Source organism: Astatotilapia calliptera, chromosome 14, assembly GCF_900246225.1.
Source record: "Astatotilapia calliptera chromosome 14, fAstCal1.2, whole genome shotgun sequence".
NCBI lineage: Eukaryota > Metazoa > Chordata > Actinopteri > Cichliformes > Cichlidae > Astatotilapia > Astatotilapia calliptera.
Window position 1 is genome coordinate 30,355,874 of NC_039315.1, and position 12,853 is coordinate 30,368,726.

General features: G+C 43.8%; 1 protein-coding gene across 2 annotated transcripts; it reads left to right on the forward strand.

The window, feature by feature from the left end:
• The first annotated feature begins 489 nt into the window (after window positions 1-489).
• Window positions 490-12,172, forward strand: LOC113036442 (zinc finger FYVE domain-containing protein 1). 2 transcript variants are annotated; one of them, XM_026192806.1, is made up of 12 exons: window positions 490-555; window positions 1,468-1,749; window positions 1,974-2,196; window positions 2,292-2,509; window positions 2,653-2,759; window positions 4,604-4,712; window positions 4,793-4,890; window positions 5,004-5,121; window positions 5,920-6,090; window positions 6,242-6,434; window positions 8,415-8,513; window positions 10,177-12,172. In XM_026192806.1, exons 2-12 carry the CDS (start codon window positions 1,732-1,734, stop codon window positions 10,407-10,409), a joined length of 1,587 nt encoding a protein of 528 aa, XP_026048591.1. In that variant the 5' UTR covers window positions 490-555; window positions 1,468-1,731; the 3' UTR covers window positions 10,410-12,172. The 2 variants fall into 2 exon arrangements, with proteins under 2 accessions (XP_026048591.1, XP_026048590.1); XM_026192805.1 differs by having other exon boundaries at window positions 493-750.
• The last annotated feature ends 681 nt before the right edge of the window (window positions 12,173-12,853 follow it).

A 12,853-nucleotide genomic window follows, 5' to 3' on the forward strand; every position in this document is an offset into this window, starting at 1 on the left:
CAGCAATGCTGGAATTTCTTTCTCCATGTCATGTTAGCAGCAGTGGCGCCGCTCTGAAGCCAGTGACATGTGATATTTATAGATCTGTGCTAACAAATATTTAATGAACATTAGCAAGCAGCTCTAGCATGGAAGCACCGCTCCGATAAAATACTCTCTGTCAGTTAAGGAAACTTTGATTTTGTGCGTTATTCTTTAGTTGTGAAGAATAATAAATGTGTTATTTTGTATTAACGTAGCAAGAAATGTTAGATGAACGTTATTTGTGTTTGGTTCACATCATTAATCCTAAATAAGAAAAAAATATAATAATAATATATATTAGGGGCCACAAAAGACCGGTCACATGGGTCCACTCGGTTTTATTTTATGCTTTCTCATTCCCTGATGAAGGAAGTTTGTTGAATGGCATGTGAGGTGCTGTATTGCGGCTGACCACACGGTGGTGCTCATGTTTAGACCAAAGTCAAACAAGCGCGTCTTACGTTGCTGCCCTGCGTGGCCCCATCTGGCTCCTCCTACAGTCCACGCGCTGTTGTTGTGATTGACCGACAGGTAGGCGTCATGTTAAACTTTCCCTTTGCTCTTTGGTGCTGCTGCCACAAATGCGTTTCAATTAAGTGAACAACGATGTCCGATATACTGATGAAAGAAATGGATAGTTTGTCGATCAGTCCATTGAAGCCAGAGGACCGTCCCAACGGCGGCGGCCGGAGCTTCCTGCTCGTGGACGAGCAAGAAAACCTGCAGGTAAAGTTAGCTAACATCAGCTGAGCTAACGGCGGCTAACAGTTAGCCGCTAGGCTAGAAAGGGGAAGACTCCTGTTACGGAAGGCCCTTAACTATCTTTTGTCACGAAAAGAAAAAAATGTTGGATGAGCCAAATCTGCTTTCAGCGCTAAATCGATCTTTTTGTCTTGAAGCTAATAAAGCAAGTTTGTTGAGGCTTTAGCTACTTCACGACGCTTTGCTAATGCGACGTTAAACAGCGTGTTTGGATGTTCGTCGTGTTTAGCCTCTTGTCTTTTTAGCCTTTGTCTGTATACAGCCCGTGGCTTTAACGTGTGGATGGTGTCTTGCTTATAATACTGTGAAAAAACATTAAATTTAAGTTGTAAATAAGAGCAGCACAACAGCAGACAGGGTTGCTATTAGGAAAGTCCCTGGTGAGTCATACAGCACAGTTGACCCACATGGAAGGCACCATCACAGTGTTACAAAGTACAAGAGATAATGTTTTCTTGTGTACTTAAGGTAATCTGTATGAACAACCAGCGTTAAGATTGAAGTGACTAATCCCCCGCAGTTCTTTTTTTGTTTTGTTTTTGGTTTCTTTGTTTAAAATAAATAATACCGTTCATAAAGAATCAGTAAAAGTAATTTGCCCAATTGTACCACGGTGCCACAAAATAGCTCATCTCTGTAACCAGCCTGTCTCTTGGTGCTCTTTCTCCTCTTATCCTATAGGTCCGGGATGAGGCAGAGTTCGTGGAGCGACTTGGCTGTGCCGACGTAGCGGGCGTCAAGGTCCTCTCCATCTTTGGAAACACCGGTGATGGCAAGTCCCACACGCTTAACCACGTCCTGTTTGATGGCGAGACTGTTTTCTACACCTCCAAGTCCCCCAGCTCCTGTACTGTGGGAGTTTGGGCTGCTTACAACCCCACTCTCAGCCTCATTGCGCTGGATACAGAGGGCCTCTTGGGAGCCGCAGCCAATCAGAACCAGAGAATGCGGCTGCTGCTGAAGGTAAATTTAGCGGTTGCTGCTTGGTTTGGGTGGAATAATTGGAGGAGTCTGTGATTTTGTGTGCTGACTTCTAGTATTGTCTTCTTTGCTTGTTCTGCTGAGGTAATGGTCACATCCTAATCATGTAAACAGAACAGTGAAACTCACTTTATTTCTCATTTCCAATGTTTTCATGATATAAGCAAGTCATCTTATTTCCAGATACATTTTTATTTCAATTTCAGGTGCTGGCAGTGTCGGATATAGTGGTGTATCGCACACGGGCAGAGCGTCTTCACAATGACATGTTCCAGTTCCTGAGTAGTGCCTCAGGGGCATACCTGAAGCATTTCACCCCAGAGCTAAGGGCCCTGTCCACCCGCTGTGGTCTGGATGTACCCCTGTCCTCTTTGGGGCCTGCAGTCATCATCTTCCAGGAAACGACACACACGCAACTCCTGGGCCAAGGTACTTCCAAGCAGAACTTTAGGATAATTATTTCCCTTGGTTGTAATTTCCTGTGTCACAGATTTCAATGTTATTGTCTTTCCTTCCTGTTGTAGACTCAAAGATGGCCGGCTATGCAGACACACTCCTCCAGAAGCGTTTTCATGACCTGGGTTTGGGGACAGAGGCCTTCAGCTCAGTGCAGTACGTAGGCACTCAGACGATCACACCGCCCACAGACTATAGCGGGCTGCTAGAGGCCATCAAGCAGCAAGTGAAGAACACTCATACACGGTCCCCCCGCCAGCCTGGGATAGTGTTTCATGCACTAGAAGTAAGTGAAGAAGCACCATATTAGAGGCCTTTTAAGAAAAAGCATATGATTCTTTTTAATCCTTCCTTTGTGTCTCCTCAGCCTTTTTTCAGCTCCCATCTAGTTCTCTGTCTTCTAATCCCTTCTGTTTTTGTTTCAACAAGGCTCTGAGTGAGCGTTTCTGTGGAGAACTATCAGATGAAAAGATGACACTGTACTCCTTCTTCCCAGATGAATACTTCACCTGCTCAGCTCTCTGTCTCAGCTGCAAGTAAGTCAGTAATGCTGTCTACACACAAGAGCTAGAACTGGTCCTTAAAATTTGAACGTATGGTTAGTCGAACCTCGGATACAGGAGGAACAATGCGGTTTTCGTCCTGGTCGCGGAACACTCGACCAGCTCTTTATCCTCTCCAGGATACTTGAGGGTGCATGGGAGTTTGCCCAACCAGTCTACATGTGTTTCGTGGACTTGGAGAAGGCATTCGACCGTGTCCTGTGGGAGGTGTTGCGGGAATATGGGGTGTCTGGCCCATTGCTACGGGCCATTCGATCCCTATACAACCGTTGCAAGAGCTTGGTTCGCATTGCCGGCAATAAGTCGGACTCGTTCCCGGTGGGTGATGGGCTTCGCCAGGGCTGCCCTTTGTCTCCGGTTCTGTTCATAATTTTTATGGACAGGATTTCTAGGCGCAGCCAAGTGGCGGAGGGCTTTCGCTTTGGTGGCCTCAGAATCTCATCTCTGATTTTTGCAGATGATGTGGTTCTGTTGGCTTCATCGGGTGAGGGCCTCCAGCTCGCACTGGAACGGTTCGCAGCCGAGTGTGAAGCAGCGGGAATGAGGATCAGCACCTCCAAATCTGAGGCCATGGTTCTCAGCCGGAAAAGGGTGGAGTGCCCACTCCGGGTCGGGGATGAGTTCCTGCCCCAAGTGGAGGAGTTCAAGTATCTCGGGGTCTTGTTTGCGAGTGATGGGAGAAGGGAGCCGGAGATCGACAGACGGATTGGGGCTGCAGCTGCAGTAATGCGGACGTTGCACCGGTCCGTCGTGGTGAAGAGGGAGCTGAGTGTAAAAGCGAAGCTCTCAATTTACCGGTCGATCTACGTCCCTACCCTCACCTATGGCCACGAGCTGTGGGTAGTGACCGAAAGAACGAGATCGTGGATACAAGCGGCAGAAATGAGCTTCCTCCGAAGGGTGGCTGGCCTCTCCCTTAGAGATAGGGTGAGAAGTTCGGCCATCCGGGAGGGGCTCAGAGTAGAGCAGCTGCTGCTCCACATCGAAAGGAGCCAGCTGAAGTGGTTCGGGCATCTGACAAGGATGCCCCCTGGGCGCCTCCTGGGTGAGGTGTTCCAGGCATGTCCCACCGGGAGGAGGCCCCGGGGCAGACCCAGGACACACTGGAGAGATTATATCTCTCGGCTGGCCTGGAAACGCCTTGGTATTCCCCCGGATAAGCTGGAGGAGGTGGCTGGGGAGAGGGAGGTCTGGGCCTCTTTGCTTAGGCTGCTGCCCCCGCGACCCGGCCCCGGATAAAACGGATGAAGATGGATGGATGGATGGATGGATGGATGGTCAACCTAAACCTGAAATATTTAGATTGCATAGTTGGGAATGTGTGAGAAGTGTGTATTATTATTGTTGATCTGGAAACTGTACTCATCTCCAGCGCTGGGTGTTTGCAGATTACCTAATCACCTTGGATGGACTGTTATTATAACCACACCTTTCCTGAGTTTTTTCTCATTTAGTTTGATCCAAATAGTTCTAGTTTTCCATCTCAGAACAACAGCCTTTTACTGTCTCTGTGACTGAATCACAGTAGAGAACAGTATTCTTTAAAAATGGGAATCCTCTGCTTTTCTTGTGGATGTTAACTATCTCCTCAGTGGGATGCATAAGTGCTAATTCTTTTTCCATGTTTTGGTTTTGGTGAAGAGAAACCTACTTTGCTTCTTAGCTACTCTTCTTCCTTGTTCTTTCCTAAAACCTGAGAGCAGCGTGTGTGTGAGAAATTATAACACTTGTTCAGAATGAGTGCACTGTAACCATAGGTTTCTTACAAATCCCCCTCTCCTTCACCAACTCTAATATCTGTCATGTCGACTCTCCAGCATTCGCTGTAAAAATGGAATGAACCACCTGAGAGACAGAGTTCCCCACATGGCAGATGGACTCTGCCAGTATGCACACCAGTACAACAACAAGGTCCTCATCTGTAAGGTAAGAACAGAATTTCACTGCTAGTTTTGGTGAACCTGTATGTTGTTGTTGTTTACATCTGTTTTGTGTTGCATGTCCAGAGGTGCTATGAAGCTGGCAGAGAGGTGATTGTTGTGCCCAAAACATCAGCTTCGTCTGATAATCCCTGGTTTGGACTGGCCAAATACGCCTGGTCAGGGTATGGAAACTCACATATACACACTTAGGCGGACGCTCACACTCCTCTTTGCCTTTCAGCCAATAATCTCACTTCCACTGTCTGCTGCCTTGTTCCTCTCGTCCCTCTTTCAGATATGTGTTGGAGTGTGCTAGCTGTGGGGTAATCTACCGCAGCAGACAGTACTGGATGGGAAACCAGGACCCAGAGAGTGGTGTGGTGCGATCAGAGGTCAAGCACGTCTGGGAGGATGTGAGTACTAAAACATGCTTAACTCATGTTTATATTTAATAATGTTTATTTCACAAAAAACATCAAAAGAATTTGTGGAGAGTGTAAAAAATAGCACCTGTTGGTTTTATGTTACATATTTTTAGTCTTTGTAAAATAAGCACGCAGTACTGAAATACTGTTTTGGATTTTTGTTGCCTGTAATTAAAGCAGAGGCAAATTGTTTTAGTGATTGTTGTCCTGACACTCAGTAAGGTACTGTCATATTTTGTCACTGCCCTAGAGAAAAAATATTCTGTAATGGTTAAATTCATTTCTTTAGGCTGTCTCGTTATGGGTTGGGGTGTTATTTAATATATTTACTTTTAGTTCTGCTAATCTAAATAAGTAGCAACTAAACGTTTGAGGTGTGGTGGAGTACACCCTGTGCCATCAGTTTGGATTCATCCCTGCATGCTGCAGGCATTGCTGCTATAGAGAGAGCCTGCAGCTAAGCTTTCTCTGCACACAGACAAAACAGGATGCTCGCATGTTTTGTCAGATGTAAATTTAAGTGAAACACTTGGACTGTTGAGCCATGCTATAACACCATCATTGCCTTCCTCCCTGCAACTGGGAGTTCCCAGTTATTGGCCTCATACGGTAATTCTGATATTAAATGCTAAACTGCAAGAAATTCTGGGGGTTAAGATGATTCACTTCAGCTGATTTGCACTTGTGACTGTAGAAATGATGGTGGAATCACTAATGGGCACTTAATTTGCCCATCATCCTCTTTATCAAGCTTTTAATTGAGATCACACTCGTGTCTTTCTTCAGTCTGACGCTTTTCTAACCAGCCACCAAAATGCTGCCCAGAGGGTCTTGGATGGGATGAACTATGTGATTCAGTCAGTGTCAGAGTACGGTACTGGCCCCACCAAAGCCGTCACTGCCTGGATTACTGACCAGGTGGCACCTCCATACTGGAGACCTAATACAGAGATCACTGTGAGTATGAAGGGCTAACATTTAGAAACACAACATAAGGCACTAGAATAACTATAGCAGTTCTAAGTGGTTAAATTTTTGGTCTTCATTGACTTGTGTCTGTCGGTGTGATATCTGCCATCACTGTATCCCCCTCCCTCTTTCCCCTCAGGCCTGTCATGGATGTCAAAAGGAGTTCAAGGAGGCTGAAAGGAAGCATCACTGTCGATCATGTGGGGAGGGTTTCTGCCATCCTTGTTCCAGCCGCAGGATGCCGGTGCCAGAGAGGGGCTGGGGCAACAGTCCTGTCAGGGTGTGTGAGGCCTGCTACCGCCAGGGAGGTCCTCCTGACACCAACAGCCAGGGTAAGACAGAAACAAGCTGTCAGTTAAACTGCTGGACGAGCCTAAACCTAGAGTTACATTAGACAAATGTCTTTCATCATTGTAGTCGCTAAGCACTCAATTACAGGTGAGCCCACATTTACACTTAATGTTATGTGACACGCACACCTGTGTATACAATGCTGTTAATTTTAATATTAGACGATGATAACCTGAGTAAATTTTTAAAAATGCAGTTTTTATTTGTTATTTTAGTTATTGAAGGACGAAAGTTATCCAGATCTCCATGGTCACTTGTGAAAAAGTAATTGCCTCTAAACCTGATAAGTGGTTGTGCCACCCTTGGCATCAAGAACTTTTGTCCCACTCTTCGCTGCAGAATTGTTTTAATTCAGCATTGGTGGTTTATTTATGTGACTGTCACTCACATTGTTGCCATTTTTGTCCAGTCTCTTTCTTAATGTTGAGTCATGAACTCCACAATAAGACTCAATGTGAACTCTGACCTTAAGCGAGACAAGTTGACCTGAAGTACTTTAGATGTTGTTCTGGGTCTTTTGTTACCTCCTGCATGACTCATTGATGCGCTCTTGGAGTAATATGGCTGGCTGGCCACATTTGGGAAGGTTCACCACGCTTCCAAGTTTTCTCCATTTGTGGATAATGGCTCTCACCATGGTTCACTGGAGTCTCGAAGTCTTAGAAGTGGATTTGTAACCCTTTTCAGACTGATAGATGTCAGTGAGTTTGTTTCTCGTGTGCTCTTGAGTTTCTTTCGGTTGTGGCATGATGTGCTGCTTTTTGAGATCTTTTAGGCTACTTCACTTTGTCAGACAGGTTCTATTTAAGAGATTTCTTGATTAAACAGGTCTGTCAGTAATCAGGCCTGGGTGTAGCTAGTAAAGTCAAAGTCAGTCTACACAAATATGTGGTTAATTCATGATTTATAAAGATGGGGCAATTACTTTTTTACATAGGGCCAGTTAGGTTTGTATAACCCTTATTAGATGAAATCATGAGTTAAAAACTGCATTTTGTATTTAACCCTCTGGGGTCGACGGACGCACTGGCGCGTCAAAATCACATGACCAATTCAAGACGACACAGCTACAAGATGCAGCGACTCAGAGTCTCCATTTAAACCTGGGTCGAAAGTACGGACTTCAAACTATATACCAGTTTTTGAATTGTGTCGATGGGCCACAGGCAGATTCCAGTGTAAACGCTGTTCCCACATGGAAAACAGGACCTCCTGCTGTCAGACCTGCAGGGTTTAGGCCTGTGGTGTTCTCCTCTGTCTTATACTGAACACAAACTATTTTTTTGGACTGACACAAATAATTAGTGTGCCTTCTTATTTGATGCAGCACACCTGATTGTTCTGTAAATAGATTTAAATGGTTATATAAAAAACGCCCGAGGCCTTGGCTGCATTTTTAAATAGTACCAGATAACTTTGTTGTTTGCAAAACTTGTGCATAATTTTTAGACATGTACAATTTCTATTTGCATTTCAAGTTATGAAAATGATTCGTTAAATATGTTTGTGGGTTTTACAGTAAATAATATAACTTTTTTTTTACTCGGATTTAGAATTTTTTGTCTAAATTTAGATCAATTGTGCTAATATAGTATATAAAAATGAAAAAATAACTCAAATTCCAGTTATTTGAGGTTGTGCTGAAAATAATGATACCAAACAAGGCAAGATAAACAGTTTTTAAAGGTGAAATATAGACCCAGAGGGTTAAGCAGGTTATCTTTGTCTAATAATAAATGTCTGGTCTGAAAGATTTAAGTGTGACAAATATACAAAAAAACAAAAAACACGGTATCACGAGGGGAGCAAATACTGTGTCATGGATTTGCAGCGTGCATACCGAACAGTGAGACTGTGTGTTTTCATGCATTTGATGCTGGTCGTCGCGGCTCCTGACTTGTTGTTATTACTGCTTTTGTGTTTTGATTTCTTTGTCTCTCACACACACCTTGTTTGTTTAGTCTGTAAGGTGGAGCCTCGTGGTCTGATAGCTCGCAGGGTGACGGAGGTGGCACAGTCGACACTGGACATGGTCACCACAGCTGTGGACTACCCTCTCTGTGAGCACTGCTTTTTTCTTTTACCATTACATGGTCTGTTGGTGCTCTGCAGCTTGTTTTATATTGTCTCCTCACCACTCAGATATTTGTTGGTAATTCTAATACCTGGTTTTAGCACAACCACTCCATGAGTGTGTTAGGATAGGCTAATCTACAGGCGTAGGTACATCTGGGACATGATCGGATGGTTGGTTTCAGAGTGATTTTGCATACTGGTGTTTGTCATCCACCAAGAACTGAGTGCATGTCTGTGCAATACCACTAAAATTATATATTATCCACCAGTATCAGTTTAAATTAACGTATAATTAAAGTCAAACTAGTTTGATGAACTGTGATGAAATTCCAGACTGCTAAGCTTCAACATCAGTGCAACAAGAGCCAGTTTACCTGTGACAGTGGCAACAAATTCAGTTAGTCAGTGGATTTTAAGTTAAAGCTGGTACCAAAGTCTCAATAGGCTTCTGATCATAAGCAGAAACACAGCTGCAGATCGAAACAGCGCCTACCTTTTTTCAAACTTTGATTTTATATGTATTTGTAAAGATATGATGTGAAATGTCCCGTTTTTGTCTCAACTCCTTTAATAATAAAAAAATAAAGATCCTTTCAAAAATTCGTGAATCCAGATCAAAAATATAATAACTTCTAAGTTCTGTCAAACTCTACGTGTAGTAAATATTAAATGCATATATTTTTATATCATGCTGCTTTCAGACAGACAAATCCAACCTGTCACATGACCTCATCGGTGGAGGTAATAATAGAACGCTTTGGCACAATTTGGGATTTGCTCGACCTTGCTCTAAAACACAGATGAGTAAAAGCCTCAGACTTGGCACAAGAGTTTATTGTGGAAACTGATGTTTGAGTGGCTGAGTGCTCCTGCAGAGTGAAGGACATAGCGTGAAGTCAGCCTCAATGAACGGTTTCCAGGAAGGAAAAACCAAATATATAGGATGTTGGGCAAAGGGATTAAAATAAATGATTCTGAATCACCAACCTGACCAGCACTGCAATGGTGACCACATAGGTTCTCAGATGATAGCTGGATATATCGTCTGTCCTCTGATGACAGCAGCGGGGTTTGGTGCTTCTAGTGTAGCGAATAGCCTTGTGAATAATGGATAACTGGTATTGGGTGTAAGGCTGGTGGTTATAGTTTGCTAGTCCAGATCAGTTAAAAAAACTAATTAACAGGCAAAAATGTCAGGTTTAGGTTTGTGTTTCAGAAAACGCAGTCCCTCTTTGTCCCTCCACGCAAGCTGTTTACTGGAATACAAGCCTCAACTGTGACTGATCAAGACTACAAACCTAAACCTGAAAGCTTCTTGTACAAGAAAAATAATCTTCTTCTCTAAGAAACACAGAGAGAAACACAGAGAGGGAAGATAGAGTTTTCTTTAGTGGAGCTGAAAGGGGTTTGAATGGGCTGTAATGGAGATGCTGTTAGATGGGTACATATTACATGTTGCCATCTTAGGTGGTGAATGTAACTTTGTTAACACTGGACAAAAAGAAGACTTCCACTTTGAAGTAGTCCCCCCTCCCAACACACACACAATGAACAATGCATTTATGTTCTAAGACAATAAAAAATAAAAAGCCAATCTCCGATTTAAAATCTTAAACTCACTCTTCTCTGTTTGCCCGTCCGCTTCAGGTTTCGTGAAGGACGTGGCTCGGCCAGACTACTGGGTGCCAGACCAGGACATCACCAAGTGCAACCAGTGCTCCAAACCTTTCACTCCAGCCATGTCGAAGCACCACTGCAGGGCCTGTGGGCAGGGCGTTTGCGGGCCCTGCTCCACACACAACAAGCCCGTGCCCTCTCGAGGTTGGGACCACCCGGTCAGAGTGTGTGACAGCTGTCACGCCCGCACAGACAGCCTGTGACCTTTTCCACCAGGCAAACTTCTCAAAGTGCTCTCAGTTTTTCTCAGATGGGCTACAAAACACTGTGAATCTTGGCACTGCTGCTCCTTGGAAACCAGGAAGGGGACTAAATGGCAGGTCTGGAATCAGCCTTTGTTTTATGTGAAACGGGAGCTGCTCAGATATGTAGAAGGATGACCATCTGGATTCCACCGCTCAGCCGGGATTTGCTTTCGGTCTCTTTTGCCTTCTTGAGCGACTGATTTCCTGTCAGCCGTGAGATGATTGACAGCCTCTACTGACCAATCGAAATGCTTTAACTGGAGAAATGGGAAGCTGGACATGTGTTTTGAACTGACTGCTTTTAAGAATGAAGACTTTCATCTCGACCAGTTATCATTATAACAGCAGAGCTTGAACTCTTAACTGCACTCGAGGGTGGTCTTCCATGCTCATTAATTTCTCTTTGCACAGGCCAGCACCATGGTTCTCAGTTTGAATATGCTCTTAGTTAAATATGACAGGAGGACGAGTAAAAGGGACGTACTGGGAATAGTGGGAGATTTTAAAAGTTTGAATGGTCTTTTAAAACGTAGCCACTCACTGCAACCACTTACACGGTGACAAGTCCTGGTTAAGGAGTATGTATAATCATGATAGTGGGGGGGGGGATGCTCCTACAGTACTCAGGGCAGAATGCAATGCAAATTGGAGAAACACAAACTGCAGCAGTGTGTGCCTTCATGGGAATCTTAACACCCACTTATTTAACCTCTTGGGTTTGCTTTTGGAGATTTCTCTGTACGTTCAAATTCTGAGCTCATTTGTGCCTAATTATAGAGCCACGATTATAGCCTCCATCCTCTCGTGAAGTTGTATCTGCAGTATAAAATATGTAGCTGTTGTCATGTTAGACATTCCATTATATAGAAGTACCTGTGTACTAATGTAGATTTGCCTTTCTGGGGTTTTATAAGAAGTGAAGCACTGATGTTTCCAGGTAGCTCTCTCAAGCCCTTTTCAGACATCGCTGCTCTCATCAATCTATCAGAGTGACGGCGTTCTGTCGCTCAGTCATAGTCATCTCAAAGGCTTCAATCAAAAATGCCAACAATAATGACTGGAAGAGCAACACATGATTTTTTTAATTTCTTTTTTGTGCAACAGGAGTTGTCAACATAGGTACTTTAAAGCATTAGGTTCTATCTGGCAGTGTCACTAAGAGCAGTGTGTGTGTTTGTTTGTGTGAGAGAGAGCTGAGCTCACCCCTCCAGCACAGGCTCGGAGAGTAAGATCTCCTTTCTGGTTTAAATTTTCTTAAAAGAAACTACGATTAAATGACGTTATGTGCAGGTTATTTCTGGTCAGGGAATTCTCTAATGAGGGGAGTGGCTCACTGAGCAGCAGACATCATCAGCTGTCTTGTGTGCATGTCCGTAGTTGTAACTCGGTGCATTTAGACTCATTTCTTGGTCTGAAATACCAAGACTGCTGCTGTTTCCGATGAATTGATGGGAGTTGGTGTCTTTGAAGGGCTTTAAAACAAAGAACACACCTGATAGAGTTGCTCTCATGGTGAATGACATGCAAATGATATAAACACTGATGGAAGAAAAACGACATTTTCTCTCTCGAGAGACGTTTTCTGTGTATCATACTGGACTCTTTAGTGCTTTATCCCAGTTTTCAAAATAACCACTTATCAAATTTTCTGTTAAATCTAGCTACTGACAATCTCAGTTTTTGATGAGGCTCATCCAAATAAATAAATAAAACAAAGGAGAGATTTGTGTCTATAAATATGTGAGCAGGAGTAGCTTGACGGCTGACTTTGTTCTGAATGAGCACGAGCGCACAAGTTGTGAGGCGACGGCGAGCACTGCAACTGGAATGAGTCGCTCTTCTCTTTGACTATCTCTGGTTTTTCCTCAGATAGCATCAGTAGAGAGCGTTCGATGTGGAGGTGGAAAGCAAAGCGATAACACACAGCAGGCTTTGTCCTTTACTGCAGTCAAGTAGAAGTAATCTGCATCCATTCATCTCCATCTTTAACTCCGCTGGCTTTAAAACCGTCATCCCATCCAAACCGACTATAGCGTTGCGTTTCCCCATTTTCATCAGTTCAGGGTGACATTTTGGCTCGATCAGCATTGTGTTCTCACCGCCTGTAATTAGTTGTTTGTTTTATTCCTGTTCTGCCAGTATTCACAAAACGTTTTATGAGTAGTGTTGGTTTGTGAGCCAGCTGCTGCTGGAGTCAATCCATCTCCTGTTTTTGTGTAGGGAAAAAAAAAAGCTTCATATCGCTAATGAGTGTGGTTCGATTTGGCTCCGCGGTTTAACAGCTCTCTCCTCACAGTAGCAGTAAATTTCTTTGTAGTACACACCGAGTCAGACAAATTGAAATTTTATCTGTCTTCTGTTTGGTAAAATAAGATTATATTCTGTTTTTCCATTTCCATTTA